General features: G+C 49.4%; 1 protein-coding gene across 4 annotated transcripts in view; it reads right to left on the reverse strand.

The window, feature by feature from the left end:
* The window catches only part of kif26ab (kinesin family member 26Ab), a 55,151-nt gene extending 34,162 nt beyond the window's left edge, over positions 1-20,989 (reverse strand). For 2 of the 4 annotated variants that reach the window (XM_057059082.1, XM_057059081.1), the window contains exons 1-2: positions 20,609-20,989; positions 18,724-18,942 (exon numbers count right to left, since the gene is read on the reverse strand). In XM_057059082.1, coding sequence (XP_056915062.1) covers positions 18,724-18,942; positions 20,609-20,743 — 354 coding nt within the window. In that variant the 5' untranslated portion in view covers positions 20,744-20,989. Of the gene's footprint in view, positions 1-18,723; positions 18,943-19,125; positions 19,420-20,608 lie in introns of those variants that run through there. The other 2 variants (XM_057059083.1, XM_057059084.1) reach the window with 2 other exon arrangements.
* Between the last annotated feature and the right edge of the window lie 854 nt (positions 20,990-21,843).

The following is a 21,843-nucleotide window of genomic DNA, read 5'->3' on the forward strand; positions in this document are numbered from 1 at the left end:
GGAATAAACACTCATCCAAACACACAAACACTAACAGGGAGAGCAGTCTCTTAAGGAGTGTAAAGGGGCGCAGCCCTGCTGCCCGGCAGAGCTGTGGCCTAAGACATGAGCCCACAGCCCATACATAAATGTTTATGAGGCCTTTGCTCTGTGGAATCTCAGAGGTGATCAGGAGAAGAGAAGCTGGAGGGAGGGGGGGGGGCAATCCTCGTCTCTAATACAGTGGCACTAAATACTGACAGAGTCGCAGACCGCAGACAGAGGGGTGAGGGAACCCAAGCCTCCTCCCAGGGAAAGCAGATCCATACCAAGACTTTTAGATGACCTTTCTCTGCAGGAGGACACAGATTTAAGTGTGGTCACATAAAGAGGGACGGATGGATGGATGGATGGATGGATGGATGGATGGATGGATGGATGGATGGATGGATGGATGGATGATGGATGGATGGATAGACGGATGGACGGATGGATGGTGGATGGATGGATAGACGGATGGACGGATGGACGGATGGATGGATGGATGGATGGATGGATGGATGGATGGATGGATGGATGGACGGATGGATGGATGGATGGATGGATGCATGGATGGACGGATGGATGCATGGATGGATGGATGGACAGACGGACGGATGGATGGATGGATGGTGGATGGATGGATGGATGGATGGATGGAGCACCCAGCTGAGCAGACATAACCTCCATATCATCTGGGCTGATGCTGACTGACTGGTTCTAGTTGATGTTTTACTGCCACAGAAACCAGAGGTAGAACTCACAACACCGGATGTACAAAATCCCATAAGTCTTGTGGGGAATAAGAAACTGGCGTCCAGCTAATAGCAGATCGAGTGCAGCCAGATATCGAGTGAATGTCGCAGTGTTTCCCGATGAGGAAGGGATTAAAATGTAAGAAGATTATAATATAAATATGATAGCATCATAAAGCATCCAGACATGATATGTAATCCCGCTGGTGTCCAGACACACGAACAATCTCCGCTCAGACGTGACATTTACGTAAAGGACACGGCCGTTTGCATGAATGAAGACGAAACGGTCTGCCAAAATGAAATAGGAGACAAGTAAGTAAAACATTACCGGCTGCTATTTTCACAGGCTGCTCTGCCGTCATGCACAGGCTTCCTAGACAGGAAATTGAGACGGAGTCATAAGCAGTCGACTCCGCCCTTCCATCACCCCTAACCCCTTACCCTCAGACCACCCTTTACCCACCTCGGGGTGCTGGTAGATGAAGGAAATCAATTTCTCTCTCGCCATGCATTGTTAAGTGTTGATTTAAGGGAGCTAATAAAAAGACACACAAAGCTGAGCCCATCTGCTATTCAGCCAGGATTCCGGAGGTTAGAGAGCAGGCTCTCTCCTGTAAAGCTGTCTGTAAGCTTTACGCCCGGCAGAGTGAATAAAAGGTCATGGCCATGAGGCTTATGAGGTTGATGGCGCCGATGATGAGGAAGATGATGATGTCGGAGGTGTGGAGGAGAGTGATATGGCCGTGAAAGCCCCGAAGGCCACAGAATCCATCTTTATATGGCACGTAAGAGATGGAGGGGAGGGCATCAAAAGTGGAAGTAGAATTTTTCACACATCTGTCACACCTGGCGCCTTATTTACAGTACAAGCGTCTCTTTAAGACAGTCAGATGTTCCAGCTGCCAGTGGGAGAGAGTCTCTGCATCAATGAGGAGCACACTCAAACCCTGAGCCATTTTTAGCTTCTCCTTTATAAGTTTGATTACTGACACCAACAAGTGGGTGTGAGGATTAGCACGGCTTCAGGCAAGAATGTGCAGAATTGTCCAAAGGCTCCAAGGGCTCCTGCCAGGGGTGGGGGGCTGTTAAGGGCTTTGACTTCCATTGTTTGGCACAAGTGCTAGATGGTTTTGGTTTTCACACCAGAATTTCTCTACAGACAGTTGGGTAATGATATGAGGACAGCGAGGTGGGAGGAGGCGGGCCGGGGAAGGGGGGGGGGCTCTGGCCCTCACCTCCAGGCTTGTGGGCCAATTGTGTTGGTTTACTGCCTGTCAGAGGTGATCTTTATTCAACTCTGGGGACAAATGCAGTCAGATGCTATGGCCTTATTATGGAAAGGAGGCCGGCCGAGCACTCAGAGGAGATAAAGGCCTGCCTGTGGAATGAGCCCTTCAAGGCCCTTATAGACTTCTGTTTGTCTCTATCCCTCACACTAACCGTGATGAAAACCAGGCCGGCAGCAGCAGGAACGGGCTGGCCAACTAACCGACTGTCTTGCTGGGATGATGGAGAGTGTTATCACCCACAGCCCGGAGGCTGATAGAAACAGCCTCAACCATAACTACTTATGGATGAGGGGACAGCGATGGTGGTGGCCATGCATGATTTCTGTCTCGCAAGACCTTCAACATTCTCACTGCGTCCAACATTTGCATGTAATGTGGAGTGGCAGGTCATGCAAACGGCCTTAACCTTAAATAACAGCGAGGTTATTGCCATTTGAGAAGCATGAGTCGTAGCGGAGACATTTAGGCGCGCTCCATTGAAAGTAAAATACACTGGGAAACTCTATTTTCTATCCCAGTTGAGCCAAAACGGTATTGCAGACATAAAAGCTCCCTATGACCGCCCATAGCAATGGCAGAGAGCGAAAATCAAAGCAAAATCAAATCAATGTGCGCCCACCGTGATGCAAAAAAAAAAAAAAAAAAAATCATTGTTGTGGAGCTGGCGGCGTGTCAAATCTGAAAAGAGTTTCTAAAATTCAAAAAAATCGGTGCCATTCTGGAAGCTGCAGTTTACTTGCAGGCTTCTCACATGAGCCTCAATGATCGGTACTCTGAAAGTACACGTTGATTCAACCGTTGACTCAGATTTTTCCTTTCCTTCCTTCTCTCTCCGCATCGCTACTTTATTGTTATGGACACACTCTGCTGTCAGCGCCACACTTTATGTCTCTCTTCACTGGACCTGCACCAGTTCTGTTTACACATCACAGTTCTTAAGTACTTCCTATGACTGCATTTCTTGTAAAATCTGGACCACACAGCGGCTGCTGACTCGAACGACCCCTTCACTACTGACTTTCCCTTCTCCTGCCTCTGGAGACGCCTGAAATGAAGTCGACCCCCAACACGCAACATTTCAAAAGGATTGGCCACCCAATAAGCAGTCCGGGTACGGGGGCGAGGACAAGAGGAGATGTGGGAGCTCCTTTTTCCCACAGGTAGCCGGGCTCGGTAGCAGCCGAGGTGGAGGAAAACGAGCACAGCTGCTGGGCTAGCCCCGGGTGGACAGGGCATTAAGGCAGATTACATTCTCAGGATAAAAGCAACACCTCCAGTGGTGAAATCCCTCTCTGGTCTCTGCTCTTTTTCAGCTCTCCCTTCCATCTCCACCTTTCTCCCCGGATTTCCAAGCTAGCTGAACCGCCTCAGCTTCCCCGAAGCAGCAGAGCTGGAAGGCCCGAGTTCCTGAATAGATATCAGGTGGAGCCTTTAGTGCAGGAGAAGACCATCAAATTTAACCACTGGCTGCTTCGAGGCGGAGGAGACAATGACTCAGGATGTCACACTAGCATGCGATTGACTCTGTGGGAAAGCCTTTGGTTGGACACAGACAAACCCCAACCCCAACCCTACGGCTCGCCAACATCGCATCACGCAGATGTTTTGCGACTGTTTGCCGACTTGACAAGTTTTAACATAACTGTAAGAAGACTTTTCCCCCAAACAGTGCAAAATCTGCAGCAACACAAGCGCGCTGTCATTATCTAATAGTGCCGCGTCAGACGAAAACACACATTAAGGTAGTAATGAAGTCATTTATGCTCCGCGCCAGTGTGAAAAAGAACTGACGTGTCTGCTTTTCTAGGGTCAGTCCTGATGAAATGATTCAGTCCTGTTCCTCAGAATCTCCTGTGATTCCAGGGTTGTTGTTTTTTGGCACATCCAAACTAAATGGAAGTTTAACACAAAAATAGCTGAGTAATTCCCTTTTAACTGGAATCCATTGGTGAACTTATCAGTCATTTCTGCAGCTATCTCACGCCGACTGCGTGCATATGGAGTCAACACCCCATTATGACGAACAAACATCCGCATTTTCAGATCAAACAGATCATTACCTTGTTTAGGAAGGCCCGTCTATTGCGTGCCTCAGCATTCCCAGGGATAAACAGCCATGTCTCCCAGCATCAGGCATCTGCTCATGTGGAGCTCACGGAGACAGATGTCAGTTTGGCCCTGGTTTTCAACCCTCCCTCCCTTCCCTGAACTGTTAGTGAGCTGATGAGGGGAAATGCAAATAGCCTCCCCCCCCCCGTCAGCACATGACGGCCCCCGCCTGGCCGGAGTCCCTCAGCGACACACGCGATCAGAGGGGTCGGGCAAATCTGTCGCCGGAATCGAGATTGACGACAAATTCCATTGTGACCATTTTGGAATACTTGGATACAAGCGGGTGGCGGTACAGTTGCAGCTGATGGCTCCTGTCAGGCATAAAAACAGCTGTCGCCAGACATAAAATAGGAGCCTCTGTCCTGCTGACCCCGGGGTTATACATAGATGACGTCTGATCCCGTCCCTCGAGTGTGTTTACCGAACCACCCTGCAGCCACTAATGACTCCATGTAATGACGCGTCACCTCGCCGTACGCTCCGCCGGTTTGTCACGGCCTGGATGCTTGTGATACATTCATGTACATGTTGTGAACGTGAAAGGCTGGCTAAAGCAAGCGTTGTGTGGACGTGTGTTCCCCCCCTCATGTGGCCGTCTTCTCAAGCCCCGCCCATCCATCAATGCCCCCCTCGTGCCCCCAGTCAGTTCATCACCTGGTTCCTGTTTGTTCACGTGCATAAAGAAAAGAAGTCCCCTTCAGACAGGCTTTGTTCTTCCTCCGCTCCTTCTGCAGCATCGCTCCGTCCCTCCCGCTCCGCCGCTTCACCGCTAAAGTTTTCGACTGATTCGGAAGAGTGAGGAATAACGGATCAGGCGTGTGACTGAGAGCTCGCTGAGAGATTGATTTGTGTGCTAGAGCTCAAACACACTCGGTGGTTCGCTGAGCTTCCACAGTGGTATTCCATCAGCCCAAAGCACTACTTCACTTGTAACTCCAACCTCTTTTCAGCATATCTTCTGTCTCAATTGTCGGCCCACGAGAGCTGCATTCTCTGGAGAGCTCTTGGTTTGGACCAGGAGACAGAGGAATGGCTTATCCCCACTGTTTATTTAGAGAGAAAATGAACCGCTGTCTAAGCTGGCGATTTTCAGATCATGAATATTCGGTCATGTCAAGCAGCAACGTGCGCACAAACATATGGATGTCACATATTAGCATGCAGAAAGCATTTGCAGAAACGTGGAGCTGCACAGCGGCTGAAGTAGGGCAGGATAAAAACGATGACAAGGTGAAATGTTGAGTGTCCTACAACAATTATTCTCTCCACTTTTCCCTTGGAATGGACGGCACGGCCATTATGCTGGCAAGCTGCCACGTGGATGAATATTCAGGGTTTTGCTGCTGGAGTTTCTGTCCTCCTGTATCGGGGGTGACGAGCGGGAGAATCCCATAATGACTCCGTAAGTGGTTAATATTTGGAGCGTGGATCCTCTTTTTTCACTCAGCAGATATCTCATTTTCACCAAGCGGCACACGTGAGCAACAGGTTAGCTCATTAGCATCACAAAGTCTCCGCGGCTGTGGAACAAGCTAAAGGTTAGCCCCCATTGTGCATCCTTCTCGGCGTTCGTAAAGCAAGACGCAAGACTTTCTGAGCCAGATGGAGCTACGCAGAGTGGCCGCATCCCAGTCTGCTTCCCGGTGCATTATCTCAGGGAGCGACATGCTTTGTGTCTCAAAAAAAGGCGCAGCGTATCAGCAGAACAATGGTGGCGGCGGCGGCGCCGCGCATAGCAGAGTAGTTCTGGAGCGACATCCTCGTCTCCATGCATGACAGAAAGAGAGGGGGGGGTGGTAATTTGTCATCAAAGATGTCATTACCATGCCAATGACTTTGCAGAGGACACAATTATTACTAATAATACATATTTAAGCATCAACATGTGCCTTTCAGGCAGGACCTGATGTATTAATACTGTTTTTTGTTTATAAGTACTGGGTATTGACAGCTGGTGGGTGTACTGGCAGGAAAAAAAACCTACTAAGATAAGCGCTAGCCATTATCTTTTTTATTCTTGCTAATTGAGACGTCTAGACACATTCAGTCGAACATCGGGCAGATAAGGAAGTAGTCGGAATCTCTGGAGAATACTGCACACTAATCCACTTACTGAAACCGAAGGATTTCCATTCACATGCAGCCGGGCTTATCAAAATGTTTTCACGTGCACATTTTATCACTTTCTTGGAGCAACAATGACGCCCCACGAACGGCCCCGTGGCCTGCAACAGAAATCAAAACACATCGCTCCACTTGTTATGCAAATGAGACGGCGAGGGCTGGTTAGGCTGCTTTGTCTTCCTCGTGTAAAAAAATACATGGACACAGGCAGACTAGGCCGTGAATGGACAATCCTTAGTGGCTTTAAAGCTGAGCTTTTCTTTGACTTTTACCCTGTATGTTTGGATCTGACAAGATTTAAATATAAACCAGGAGTGATAAACAAAGGCGCAACATCCACATTGTTAAGAGCAGTTAAATAACAATAGTCACAGAGGGATGACTAGTTTAGTCTGCGGATGATGGATGTACACTAATGTGTTCTGAATGTTGCTATGGGGGAAGGATTTGAGGAGCGTAAAGCTCCAGTGGAAGCTATTAGATCCTGTCAGTCTGAATAACATGGTACAGTACATGCACTCATTTAAATCTGAAAACACACATTTGGGTGTAAAGTGCGTGTGTGGATGCAGAGGTCCGCTCGATACAGGCTCGGGGCCGGACTCTGGGACTTCAGGGTCAAAGGGTAGCTAATTGTCCAGCTCATGGAGGTCAGCGTGGCCCCGGCTTCCTGCCAGAGTGCTGGAGCACCACCCGAAGGTCTGTCAGGGGAGACAAATGAACCCCAACTTCGCTGCTGATGAAATCGACCCTCAGTCAGTGAGCGAAAAAAAACACATCTCAATCTGGGTTAGAGAAGCATCACTGCTGCTCATGTTCGGGTCCGATGGTCTTCTCTTTCGGGTTTACCCAGTGTCGTTAAGCAAATTGCTCTTAAAACACAGACAAAACATTTATTTAATGCAAACAGCCCCATTTGACAATAGCCCTCTTGTGCGTGCAGCTATTTCTATTAACAGGCACCATAAAGTGCTAAACTTAGCTCTGCCTTCAAACCCCTGGAATTCCATCACTGCGACTCTCTGTCTTACAGAGAGGAGAGTTTCATCGCTGTTCAACACCCCATAATTAGCTGGCTCCCTAATCAGCTGTGCAGTGCTGCCCTTGTCTTCTCATTAAGCCGCATCACGGCACTAACCTGGCGACGACTACTGGAATGTGATCACAGGTTAGTCCCATTAAAAAGCGTTCACGGTGTCTGTCACAGTGTTGCATTCGCCTTCCTGTTTAAGAAATTAACAAATACACGTGATGGATGGATGAAAGCGCTCGGCAGCTCCGGCCTGACGTGCGAGGAATTGTGATGGAGGTCTAGGGATCATCCAGAGAGAAGGAGTGTCTCGTTTTCATGATTAACAAAATGTCAAAAGGGATTTCCCTTCCTAAACAGAGAGCGCAATCATGTCGGGCTGCCTGCCAGCGGGACAGGGCCAGATGGGACGTCTCGCTCTCTCTCTCTCTCTCCCCCAGCGCTGTTTTGGAGACAAAACTGACCCAGACCTGTGTCAACAGCTGGGAAAAGCATCCCTGTGCTTTGTGAAAGTGATAAAAATAACACCATGCAGGCTCCCGCTGTGGGTTACGCCCTGAACGGGTCTGTTTTTCCTGGCCGGGAGGGTCACTGACGGGCAGAGCCGGGTCTCCAGCCAGCAGACATCAAGGCAGCACTTTCCTACACTCCATTTTCACCCCTGTCATTTCCTGTTTTGACAGGAAACAGGAGATGATAACATAGTTGCACAAACAAGCAGAGATTGCCTCCGACCTGCTGCTGTTCCCTTCTGCTGTGCAGCGGATGACTGTTGTTTGAGAGGCTTCTGCATCCAGAAAACTTTAGAAAGAGAGAAAAAAAAGACAGACACAGTCTAGCACGAACACGAAAGGCGCTAATCACGCCTGACGCACACATGGCTACGTGATGCCAGAGCAGAAAAAGCCTCTCCAAAGCCTGGCAGAGGCTTCTGTGTGTCAAACATTTCCTCCCATGGCTTCCAGCAGCACGCCGGCACAGCGTCGCATAAAGGAACGCAATAAAACAGACCACCAAAGTCACGGACACAAGGCTGAAAGAGCAGAGATGAAAGCTGCGGTCGCCATGGGGAAGCAAACATCCACTGTGAAGGTGAGTGGAGGAGCAATGTCAATGCCTACTGTGGCAGACGGAGAGGAGAGGAGAGGAGAGGAGAGGAGAGGAGAGGAGAGGAGAGAGAGGAGAGGAGAGGAGAGGAGAGGAGAGGAGGAGGAGGGGAGGAGAGGAGAGGAGAGGAGAGGAGAGGAGAGGAGAGGAGAGAGAGGAGGGGAGGGAGAGAGGAGGGAGAGGAGAGGAAGAGAGGAGAGGGGAGAGGAGAGGAGAGGAGAGGAGAGGAGAGGAGGAGAGGAGAGGAGAGAGAGGGGAGGGGAGGGGAGAGGGGAGGGGAGGGGAGAGGGGAAGGGGGGAGAGGGAGGAGAGGAGAGGAGAGAGAGGAGAGGAGAGGAGAGGAGAGGAGAGGAGAGAGGAGAGGAGAGGAGGGGAGGGGAGGGGAGGGGAGGGGAGGGGAGGGGAGAGGAGAGGAGAGGAGAGGAGGAGGAGAGGAGAGGAGAGGAGAGGAGAGGAGAGGAGAGGAGAGGAGAGGGAGGGGACGGGGAGGGGAGGGGAGGGGAGGGGAGGGGAGGAGAGGAAGAGGAGGGGAGGGGAGGGGAGGAGGAGAGCGAGGAGAGGAGAGGAGAGGGGACGAGGGAGGGGAGGGGAGAGGAGAGGAGAGGGAGAGGAGAGAGAGAGGAGGAGAGGAGAGGAGAGGAGAGGGAGGGGGAGGGGGGGGAGGGGAGGAGAGGAGGGGAGGGGAGGGGAGGGGAGGGGAGGGGAGGGGAGAGGAGAGGAGAGGAGAGGAGGGGAGGGGAGGCATCATCAGGAGAGGAGGCATCGCAGACCAGGGAGGTGCGAGGCCCTTTTTCCGAAGCTCTTTTCGGAATGCGAGCCTTTTATGTGGACAGGAAGCACACCGCGGTGAGACACAACAAATGCAGTGACAGGACGGGGGCCATTAGAGAGGCTTTGTTGATGTTGAGAGAAGCTCAAAGGAACAGGTCACTTTGATTGCCCCCTCTGATCCTCCCGCTAGTCTTTGTTTATGAGATAATTAAGTATTGTGCAGAGCCTGAACCCCCCCCATCACTATGGTGCTGTGGCTACTGTAGGGGTTGTCAAGCACTGGAACCACTTTACAATCTGACCTCTTCTAGGAGAACCAACTAATCAGTCCTTCAGATCTGCCTGATATTTACTCTCCTCAAAGATTCACTTTCGCCGATGCAGGAGATTTCAGTTCTTTAGATATCAGATGTGATTGGATGATATTGTTGATGGGCGAATTCCCTTTCAAACCTGGTCTCCTGCTTCAGCTAAAACAATCATTAGTTTGTAAAAAAAAAGAAAAAGAAAAAAGATGAAGACATAAGTGCCCAGCATGGGAAGAGGGGAGGACGAGGGGTCAGCGAATGGACAGAGGAGGGAGGAGGTGGTAATGTCTCGGTAGATGGATGTGGTAATGACCGTGTGACAGCAGAAATTACATGTTGGTGAAGGAATGCCCCTGCGGATGGGAAGGCCACATTTTGAATGCGCATGCTCCCGAACACACGTGTCTGGGTCACAGAGAGGTCAGGAGACCAGTGGAAAAAAGATGGAAAAGAGACCAATCATAAACATTTATGGCAAATCAGACGAGAGAAAGGAGGAAAGGGATTGATGATTCATCACAGAGCTCACGAATGCACCCAAAGTCGCTGACTAAGGTCTTAAGGGAAACACAGAGGCTGAATGAAACCACACAGACCCCCAGCTGTCTGAACTTGCTTCAGACACAAGGGAGCCGCTTGGGGTTGCCGAATGTAACAAAAGGGTCAGAGGACAGAACATCCACGCCTGACGGGCTAACGGCTGCAGATGTGCTCCACATGCGTTTCCTTCTTTTCACGGGGGCACCAGGACCAGGGGAGCACTTGTGTGTCGCACGGACACGTTCAAAGGCATTCCAGCTGATGGACACATTTAGAATAGTAAACAATAGGTGGGACCTCATGTTGGTTTCTAGACTTCAGAGAGAGAGATGCTAAATTGGCTAAAACTCCCTGCAAGGTCACCGTAGGGGAGATGTAAATTAAACCAAGCAGCGCTCGGTTACGCAGAAGACGTGAGCACGTATCAGCGCATGCTTACTCCGTGCCGTTTTGATAGGCAGCATGAGAATGAGGCACTTAGTTGGTGGTCGACGTCCGATGGTGATTTCCCAGAACGCCGAGGGTAGCTGGGCTTTTATGGGCAACGCTGATACTGAGAAGCAAACGCACAGGATGGAGAGGCAGTCTGGGACCCATAAACACAGAGGTTTAACTTTAAGTGCCCAACACATGCGAAGGAGATAAAACAGCCCAGAGCTCTTCAGCCGGGAGAGCGACATCATAAAACGGAGCGACGGTAACAAGAGGGGACGCGTAAAGGACGGCTCGCTTAATGGGAGCCGCTCGCTGGGAAAGGGGCAGATGAAGGTTTACTCCCCTCTCCTGTGGGGGCAGCTCAAGATGGCATCAAGACTCCTGGCAGCGCCCCGTTGTTGATTGGAATATAAATTAATTACCTCATTTTCGCTCCCAACCCCAGTGACCTTCAGCGTGAATGCGTTGAGCGAGACATATTTCAAAGGTCGACTGAAGGCCGGGATTTTCTTCGCTTTGATGCCGACTTCCAAAGCAACTCCGGCAATAAAATAACCCATTCATCAACCGTGAGGCAACTTGTGCGCGAACCATTGCCCTCCTCTCATCTCAGCTGCCGCTTATGGGAAAACTCTGAGCACTGGGGGCTACGTGCACGTCTGAATGTGCCTCGACAGTAAGACCACTGCAACCCTGACGAATATCCGCTGCCTCTCGCCCATCAATAACAAAAAAACCCACCATTGTCTGATGATCAATTTCTGTCACGTAAAAATCCTCTATAAAAATGTATAAAAATCCATACTGCCGAGGCTGACCTGTCTACTTTCACAGAGAAACTGAACACATAGGATTATTCACCGCCTAGAAGAATATTTGCTGCCATTTTGTGGAATATCCTGCAGCCGTATTTCCTTTGGGAAAGCAAACAAGTGGGGGGAAACGTCCTGGCACCCGTCTATTATTCTGAAACTGGACAGAACCCATTATAGAAATCAAACAAAAAGGTCTGTGTCCACAGTGGAAGACTGAAGTGCTGGACACTCTTGCACAGGGAAAATTGAAATTCTGCATTTAACCCAATAACAAGTCGCTGAAACAGAGTCCAAAAATTAAACTGCCTCAGCGGAGTGCAATTAAACACGGAAGTGTCCTGCTAGAAATCATACTGAAAGTACTGGAAAAGGGCTGAAAGAGCCCTACTAATCCTAAAACTACGCCCACTGAGTGGAAAAATGGCCCCGCTGGTCACCTTCTCCATTAAACAGACCTCCACCGGGACAGGATGTGGAAATGAGGATAAAACACCAGCCGTAATAATGCAGCCATAAATTGGCAGCAGTTAGGTTCAGAGAGATGGATGACTCCTGCTGCAAAGTGGAAAGGATGGAGCGCCACTCATCTCTATCTTTTCCTGCTGGCACTTGCACGCACGTGCACACGCATCGCCGGGACGGTCCGAGCGCACGCTGGACGCTCATGCATGAAATGAACATGAGCAGCGTGAACTTTGACTGGCGTTTTAACGCCGCGGAGGGATTTATGGAGCACTCTGTGTATCGGAACGAGCTGCTGACAATAAAGAATATCCCATTTGTGCCGTGGGGGGGGGGCAAGCGAGAGGAGTTAAAGCAACCATCTACCAATCATAGCACAACCCATCACATCCATCTTGTATTGCACAAACACAAAAGGAATCACACACACACACACATGCATTCTGTCACCCAAACACGCTGTATATGGAACTAGAAAACAGAGCAAACTTTAGCGCAGCTGCTCAATGAGAGGCTCTTCTGGGACGTATTTGCTTTAAAAATCCATCAAACGGAATCCGGAGCTCCAAACTAAACATAACAGATGCCAAAGGTTCTGGAGGAGCAGAACTGTTACAAAATTACTCAGCTAACGATGACTTTTCCTGTAAAACAAAGGTAGATAAACTAGCCAACCGTGATTGGAATGACTTAGATTTGGCGCTTTATTGTCGTGTGATTTTTGTTTAAAACGCATAATTCAATGCTATTTTAGACTTAGACTACAGCGAACTATAAAAAGGTGTTTATTTAGTTGCCTAAGTAATGTGCTGGATTGTTGGGAAAAAAAGGAAAGAGGAAAAAAGAGCCCAAAATCTAAAATTTTCAATTGATGTGTCATGAATTTTGTGTATTTCTAATTTGAATGAGTTGCGTATTGCTTGTTCCATTCATTCAGTTCATTCATTTCCAGATCTCCTAAAGCAGTTGTTTACCACCATCGCACGGAGCTCAGTCCAGACATAAAGGAAACACCATCGTGTGTATGTCAAGTCCAACCTAAACACTACACCACGCTGTTTGCCGTGAGCGGGGGGGTGGAGGGGGGGCGAACAGCCCAAAGTTTGCTGTCTGTAAATCCATCTTGGCAAAGACACACAGCGCTGGCGTTTTCTTTCAGCACATCGCCATAAGCCGGGTGATTTGTCTGCTACCACAAGGCCTGCTGTCAATCGAGCAGATTTTATGGAGCCAGCTGGAGATTACCTCCAACTCCACGGCCCTCGGCGGCTTTGTACCTCCTCGAAAATTCATCCCGACAATGTTTTTTCCAATACTCAGACTCAATAATGAGCCGCGGCCTGTCTGGATCAAACGTGTCTCACTTCACCCCAACATACGGAACGTCGCCATCGGAGCCCCGAGAGTCCAGCAAACACACAAGCGCGTGTACCCGGCCCCACCCGCCGGATCCATTCCCAGCGGTTCCACTTCGTGTTGCATTTGTGTTCTTTGCTCGTTGACATTTCTGCCTTTGTGGCTCTGTCTTCATGCTGGCAGCCCAGTGTTGTGCTGAAACACATCGCCCTGTCAGCCTCCACCACACAGCCATTGTTTCAGCTCACTCTGGCTCATTGTAACACATGACCCTTCAGCAAACAGCAGCAAACCCATTCAGACAAGCGGCGTTCCGCACACAAACGACCCTTCACACGCGCCAACAATGAGGAACTGCCAAATAATCCTTCGCTACAATCTCAGTAATGTTTGGAATAAAAATGGTCCAAACTTTAGGTCTGTTAATACCTACAGGTTTAAACAGATTAACTACTCGAGGGTGATATGTTCTTTAGTTTGATGAGAGGATTCACTGGACAAGAGTTTTGATGTGTTAAGAGAGGGTAAAAGTAAAAAAAATAGAATTCCCTGGGACTTAAATTGCTTTTACATAGCCCAATGGGACACATAAAGACACACCATAGACAATAGTTGCCTTTTAAATGCAATAACCACACTACAAAGTCATATAAGAGTTAGTTGGCGTCACTTTATACGAGACATTTAAGCACAAGCCTCCAAGATTCTGGGATGGTTCTGACATTGGACAGTCACAGAGACTTTTGCCACCTCCAACCTCCCAACCCAGGCCGAGCAGCTCTAAATAGCAGCTCTCACCTTGACACACAAGTCCAAGAACATCTGGATGGCTCTCTGTGGACGCTTCAGCAACGTGCAGCTGCATACATACGTATATACACACAAGGCGGATTGTGCATGTGCACATGCATGTATTTTGTTGCCTGTGAGCATCACGTTCTGGCCTCTAGTGGGAACAGGATTCCTCTTGGGGACCTAAGACTGGTTTTATTACCATGCTTATTTTAGATTCTGTCCACAAATAATGGATGTTCAACAAAGACAGCTGCACACACGTGTGTGGGATCTGGTCGGCCCCTGTTTGATCTGAGCTGCAGATCTGTCCTGTGGAACACAGATGTAGGGAGCGTCTGATATTCCAGGTGGGGGGGCTCCTCACTCTTGGAGGACGCATCGACGACGGCCTTCATATGCAGGAGATCAGCTCCGCCCCACACATCCCTGCATCCCCAACCCTTTACCCGTACTTTGCCTTGTAGCAATTTGCCTCAGCAGGCGGCGGAGCAGGCGGCAACAATCAGGGTCAAATTCACTCTCGGCTCGCCAAATTAAAGATGTAAAGCGATTCAGAAAGACGTGGCCTTCATTCCGGGAGCTGCCGGCAAATTCGGATAAAGGTTTTTGTCCGACGACCATGAAGAAGCAGGAACCACTGTGAGAGTCTTGTGAATGGGAATGAGAAGGCCTTTACTTTCCCTTCATAACAACAGTGTGCCATTGTTCACCTCCGGAGCAGCGTGACTTTAATGCTCAGCTTCAGAGTGGCAATAAATAAGTTCAACATATCTTCAAAGAAGGGGCGAAACACAAGTCAAAGTCAGCCGTGGGTTCAAAGTTTCTTTTATCAGGCGGACATATTTAATAATTTTGGATGACAGTTTCACACGTGAGGCTTCTAGAACTAACACCAAAACAATATGTACCCAAAGTTATATAGAGCATATCTGGCCTAATCTTTGCACTTCCTGGTGCTTGACACATGTCAAGGCCAGCACAAACACCGAGCGTGGAACACAATGCATGCAAATGCAGAGCTCTTTACGTGATGGATGTCATGTGACAGCTGAAAGAGTCAATGAACGAAGCTGTGGAAACAAGGTGAAATGGCGGCGAACAGCTGCGTGCTGCCGGGGCTCGTGGGTACAGTGCCGCACGGCAGCGGGGTGACTGATGTTTGTGGTCTCCGCGCCACTTGACACCAGATTATTGCTCTGCGGTTTAATACAGCCACATGCTATAAAGCAGAAGTCACGCTGCGTGCAGCAGCAAGGATGGGGGGGGGGGGGGGGGGCTCAGACTCTTCTCCGTTTTCCCCACTCGTCTCTCATCCCCTCGCGGGCTCGCTGGTGTACAGGTTGAGCTGAGCAGGCGCACAGGAACGCAGCACAGACTTCACAAAGAACCCCGGGGGCTCAGTTGCTCAGAGGTGAATGGTCTCATTTGGCCCGTGCTCTGGTTTTGCTCCAGTTTGCTCCAGTTTGCTCCAGTTTCAATAACCAGAGGGGTTTTTCTCCCCACCTAACCCGTCCATCCACCTCTGCAAAAAACCAAGCTGCATACGTCTGTTCCAGCCCAGGTCGGGCCCCTGAAACCCAAATCCAACTTAATGATAGAGAACTGACAGAAAGTCAGTCGGCAAAGAAGCCGTGACCCCCCCCCCCAAACTAACTGCAACCCTGAATGAATTCAACGATGTCACTGGACTCATACGAGGAAAACAGGCAGCAAAACAAGGTTATTAGGACTACAGGCAGGAAACGTTTGTTGAATGATGTACGCCTGATTAATTCCCTTTGCTCACTGTTCCAAGGAACAAAAACAAATCTGTAACACTTACTGTTCGCGGATCCAATAAAAGCTGCGCTGAAAGTAGATCACGGGTCAAACGAGGGACAAAGTGGAAGCAAATCAAGCACGAATGCGTAATGAGTCATTTGTGAGACTTGTGGGTGCCATAATTTATGAGTTTACCACGAAAAAGTGCGAGAGAAAATTAATTCTTCTTGCTGTATTCAGACGCACTGAAAAACTATTAATAACAGGCTTGGAAGGCGTGCGCGTGTATCAGTGGAGCGGGAGGCTCCATGAGAGGGTCTCGCTCGCCAGAATGTAGCCTAATTACAGCTGGATGTCCGTTAAAATGTTACGTTTGATCCTAAATTGAGTGCAGTTGCACCCGCGGGTTGCATTCACTCTCAAGGCTGATCAGGAAAGTTCAGCTTATCTGAACCAAACATCTCAGAGTAAAAGCTCACAGGCCTGAAGGACCTGATTCAGGGCCGAGGCTAATAAGGCTAATTCGAAAGCTCCTGGGTTGATGAGCAGCAGTCAGTTCATCACACCATATCCAAACGAATCTGCGTCAAAGCGCACTTTTATTTTCAGGGAACGATCATCAACCATTTGTGGTTGAGGCTGCGCTGTTCCCTTCATACTGAGGATAGTGTCCATTGAAGTGGCATCAATCATCTCGTCTTCTGTGCGGCAAAAGCACAAAGCATCCGTTTGGAAGCAGCTCTTTGCATTTTTCATCAGGGTAAGTCACTTTGGTTTGGCCGCACACATCAGTGGGATCAGGCCTTTCAAACAAAGCTATCAGGTGACGGAGCTCCTGTCTGAACCCTGAGTGAGGGTCTGGAGCTGCTGCAGCCTGGACACGGGTGAGGAATTACAGTCCTTACTGGCCACAGTGGCTCAAGGCTACTGATCCCACACAAAAGCCAGTCGCCTATTGTTGTCACTGACACGCTCTAAACTTTTTCATGAGGCGTTTAATGGCACTGACACACACACATGCACAGAAAAACACACACGGTTCTCAGTCTCTCCCATCACAATGCAAAAACTATGCACCTCTGATCCAGTTGGTCAGCGCAGGCAGATACGGTAAGAACATAACTGTTCGGCGGTGGTGAAAGAGACTTTACAAACTCTACGGGACGATGACAAAGCATACACAGAAAAGCAATTTACATGTGGAACTGCAATCCTGGCCCGTGCAGAACATAAGCAGATTCCAAAAGCTGTCAAACAGACAGCGGTGCTGCTGCGCGCTGCGGCTCTTGAGCTGAAGCAGGCCGGCAGGAAGCATGCTAACTATTTAATTGCTGCCAGTGGATGTGAGGCATAAATAAAGAACTTGTCATCTGGAGTGTCCTAATGCTGGCTGGGGGGGTTTCTGTGCAAACACTGGGACCCGTGCGGCTCCTCACGAGCAGCAGCAGCGTTTGGGTTTGCCTGTGTGTCTCACACGGAGCGGCATGAGCAGCTTCCTTCTGACCCAAACAGGAAAACACGAGAGCTGTCTGGATGCCTTCTGTGTGTGTCGGCGCTGAACTTTCCCCCTCGTGTGCAGCGCCGGGTAAAAACAAATGTGCTCGACCCAAACCCCCTTCCTTGAGTTTTCATTTGCTCGCTACTACTGTATTCAAACAATACGTCTGCCTGGCTGGGGGCACGGAGGGAGACGTGTGTGTAGGGTGGGGGGGGGGGGGGGGGTCTGGGGACTAGGCCGACTTCCTCCCCACCAAAATAATCATTTGTGGGCAGTGGAAACAGTCTCTCCCCTTCCAGGTTTTCCCATGGCAACGGCAGACACAACACCAACCAGAACTAAGCAGATGCGATCACAGACGCGCCAAAGGCCACCTGAGCGCCCCCCCCCTCCCCACAACACACACACAACCTTATTTCCTCCTAGAAGGAAGCAATTTAGGAGCGCTCATCCATAACTACGTCCACCCAGTGAGGCTAAACAGGTGGTCTCCACTCCAGAAGACAATGGCTTTATTATCCCTGAACTCCAACAAGCTCCACCATAACCTCAGAGCACCCCCGCCATCACCCTTTACCACCCCAGAATTTGGGCCCAATTTAGCCATCAGCAAGTCCAAAATGGGTGGCTGGGGGGGTTGCAAAGGTATCTATCTCTTTCTGCAGCCCGCAGCACCTGGAAAAGACCACAGAGGTCTACAGAGGGTGGGGGGGGGGTCAGTTCCCATGGCAGATAAAGGCAGCCAGGGTTGGTAAGCCATCCTAATGTGTTTGCAGGCTGGACTCACCTGATACCTGAACACAGATCTGATATGCTGGGGACAAAGATGGGACCACACATGCAGACTTCTCAAACAAGGAGTCCAGGTGCTTCAGAAAAAGCCCCTTGTCCCCGTCTACCTGTTCAAGTATGGAAACTTGGGGGGGGGGCACCTTAAAAAGAGCTGAAACCCAATCTGCTTTCTTCCTCTCTAATATGAGACAACAAAGGAACATAATCAGTTGGGGTGGGGGGGGGGGTCGTCCACGCCACAACAACTGTGGTCGTGGGTCCTATATTTAACTGCGCTGGGAATTGTGGGAGCAGCCATACAGGAACACTTTCAATGTGCAGCGAAGGCCGACTGGGACCTTAACTTCCTGCTCCGTCTCCAGTATGAGCCGCTCACTCATTTCAACTCCTTCAACCCCCGCCCCCCCAGACACACACACACACACGCACACACACACACACACACACACACACACACACACACACACAGCAGTAAAATAAAGAGATAAGCATTGTTTAGCTAAACAATGGGCCACTTTCAAAGTCTCAGAAGCTTAGATTTTCACATGCAAGGCCACAAGCATTTACAGTGACACGTGAAGGTTGCAGGGGGACACTGAGAGATTTAAAGTTAAAAATCACAGAAAAGTGATTTTTCTGGAGTGATTTAGGGCAGGTGCTGATAGTAGAAGGGCAGAGACGCCCCTTCAGTCAAGAATTGGTGTACAATAACAATTACTTTTCTTAATTATCCAAAAAGAGATGCCACCGACCTTTAAAGAATTCTGGTCTACCAGAGCCAGGGCTTGCTTCTTCAGCTCTGTGACTTTCTTTTGGCACTGCTGGCATAAGCCCCCCTTCTCGGCGGACTCGGTGATGGAAACGGACCCGGCGCCCTCAGGGGGAGGTCGGCTGCCGCACCATGCGTCCTCCGCAGAGTTCAGCCTTTTCCTCGGGGTTGCGGGAGACTCCCGGCCCGGGCATCCCTCCGCCTTCAACATAAGGAAAGCCTCTGGTTAATGTTTATTTTGTTAATAACAGACAATCGAACACACCTTCAGCGCATGGGTGTGCCAAACTCTCTGCATCCTGTAGGTCAGTTTGGACACAGATCACCTGTCTGAACACCTGTAACCCGTCTGTTTACGCGCACAGTCGTGCGTCGAGACACTTACAGCGAACAAACGGTTGTCATGGTCCCTTCCTTCAGTATTGTTCTCAAACGAACTCATTATCCCGGATCCAGATCACACCTTCAGCGGGACGTCTTGGTGAAACACGCGGGTCAAAAGAACGCAGCAGAGCCATAAGCATTAGTGAAAACCAGCCCCGCGGTCACCTGTCAGGCTGCACTGGGTCGCTGGCCGAAGGCGACTGCTGAGTGTGCCATGGGTTGATAAAAGGGGAGTTTTGGTCCAGGAGAGCGCGCAGCAGTGCGCGGGAGGCGGTATCACTGTCGCGATGGGAGGGCTGAAGAAAACTTTTCCTGTGTTGGGTCTGAACGGCCTCTGCCTTGATACAGACTTTCTCCGGGTCTTTGCTCGCCACAATTTGTGAAACGCAGCCAAAGTTCCCCTTATTTAGTCAATTGCTCTGTAGTAGGCAAACATTCAACACCAAGCACCCGCATTTTGTGGGTTTTTCTTTATTAAATGCAGCTAAATCTATTCATTCTGTACGGTTTCCACCTATAATTAGGTATGTTTGGTGTTCGAATACTACTTGATTACCAGAAAAGTACACATTTATGAAATATTTGATAAAAAAATGTTTTTAAGTAGCAAAATAAAGTGTTCTGAATATATATTTGTTCCGAAATGAGAAGTCAGTGGGGACCATTTGCTTTAACATCATCTGTTTCTGCTTGAAGACGCAGCAGCAACTGTTGCCGCTCCTCTCGTCCGTGCGCGCCGCGTCGGCTCCGTGTTGTTGGTATCTGGCGCCATCCTCCGGTCGAAGAGCGCACCAGCAGCCCCACAAACGGGCAGGGCGGGGGTTCGATTAAATATTTAAATAGTAAACTTTGAATATTTCATGCGGGTGATGTAAGCGACTGTGGACAAACGCGCTGCCGTCTGAAACACTCGCTCTTTTCTTCAGCCATCAAACCGTCTGCTCAATAAACGCGTTTCTCTTTTTCATGCGTTTTATATCAAGTTGTATGAGGTGTATCATGCGGTAAAATGCTTTTTCTCATTGTTTTTTTTATTATTTGAAAGTTTGTCATTAATTTGGGTTCGTGAATAACCCCTTGATTTGCCGGTACATGTTGGGTTGTGACTCTGCATTTCTTTAAAATCATGAATCCAGAATATCCCCGTGAATAATCTATGATTTATAATTGATTGATTGATTATATAGTTGAATGCTTCTTGTCATACTTTGAAGGAGAATCTGTTTCATTTTAGTATAGATTGGGGGCATCGACGTCATTGCGCCAAATAATAAAACCAAAAGTTACGGGAACGTGAAAACTGCTCTAAAAGAAGCTGCTGCCTGCTGTAAACTTGATATAAAGTGTTCAGTTACGCAAAATACGGATGAGCGAGGTTTGAGTTTGAGACCCTTGGAAGGATGCGGTGATCTCGCACAGCAGCAGTCACCTCGCTGTTTAAATTTGTCATTGTTTGATTTCCTGTGCCTTTGGAGTGGCCTTACCTTGGTTTTCCTCTTCAGCAGGTGACTGGTAAATCCAAATATGATGTCTGAATCTACGAAGATTGTCCCCAGGTCGATGACGCTGGGGTTGGGCTTCTCATCTCCGGAAGACCCCGGTGAGTTTGGAAAAGACATGTGGGCTGTGAGAAAAATGCTCCACTCCTCGGGACACCTACTGGGTCTCTACATCCATGGAATACACGTCTCTCCGCGGGGGTGTTTATTCCGGACATCCAGTGGCTCACGGCGAGCGCTCGCACGTGTGCGTAAAACAGCCTCTCAGGTTTCCAGCGGTCCGAAACGACTGAGCGGTGATCACATCCATCCCTGCGCACAAACACTGTTTACGTCCACATGGACACTTCGGACCACTCCGGGTGGGGGGCGTGCTGCTGCTGACGCGGCGGCCGAGGAGCACCTTGTGCGTCCGCCTGATGCTCTCCTCTCTGCTGCCTCTAACTCCCTCCTCCGCTCACCCCCACACTCGCTACCCCCTGCTCTCTCTCTCTCTCTCTCTCTCTCTCTCTCTCTCCTCTCTCTCTCTCTGTCTCTCTGTCTGTCTGTCTCTTTCTGTCTGGCTGTCAGTTAACCTGTTCGCCATCGATTCGATGAGGCATCCATGTCAGAACCGCATTTGGCGCAGATCCGGGACCATATTCCCATAACCTTTGACCAAGTGATCAGAAATGTCCTATAACATGCAATTCTAATATTTCCAAGTTATCTTCACATCCGTACCAAAATCACGTGGCTATATTACTACACCGGCTTGTAATGGGAGAAGGTTTCGTTTTACGCAGACTGGTTTGGTTCGGATTAATTTAAATATAAATGATGTAAAGGGATCCAATAAATTGGCTTTGATATCATGTTTTATACATGCATTAGAAAAAACTCCCGCTTGAGCAACTTGGCAATTAATGGCGTCAGAAGTTGCTCAGGCTGAAAATTGCAGCTCGTGTCTACAAGTCAGCGAGATCTCACGATCGCTGATCAATATTCGATGAATAGCCTTCACTGTTCCAAGCGGGCTGGGGCTACTTATCCCCGACTGGGTCATTTAAAGGGGGCAGGTGAGAGTCGAATGCGGTCCTGGGGAGCCATTATATCACCCATGATGTCATGCACGGAGCTGCGCCGCGGCGTGACACGGCGACGCGGGCGGATTCCTCTCATTCCTGCTGCAATCTGGACCTCAGGATGCAAAACGTGTGTCCGGTTCATTTCTAAGAGCC

The sequence above is a fragment of the Takifugu flavidus genome, chromosome 16 (assembly GCF_003711565.1).
Source record: "Takifugu flavidus isolate HTHZ2018 chromosome 16, ASM371156v2, whole genome shotgun sequence".
Taxonomy (NCBI): domain Eukaryota; kingdom Metazoa; phylum Chordata; class Actinopteri; order Tetraodontiformes; family Tetraodontidae; genus Takifugu; species Takifugu flavidus.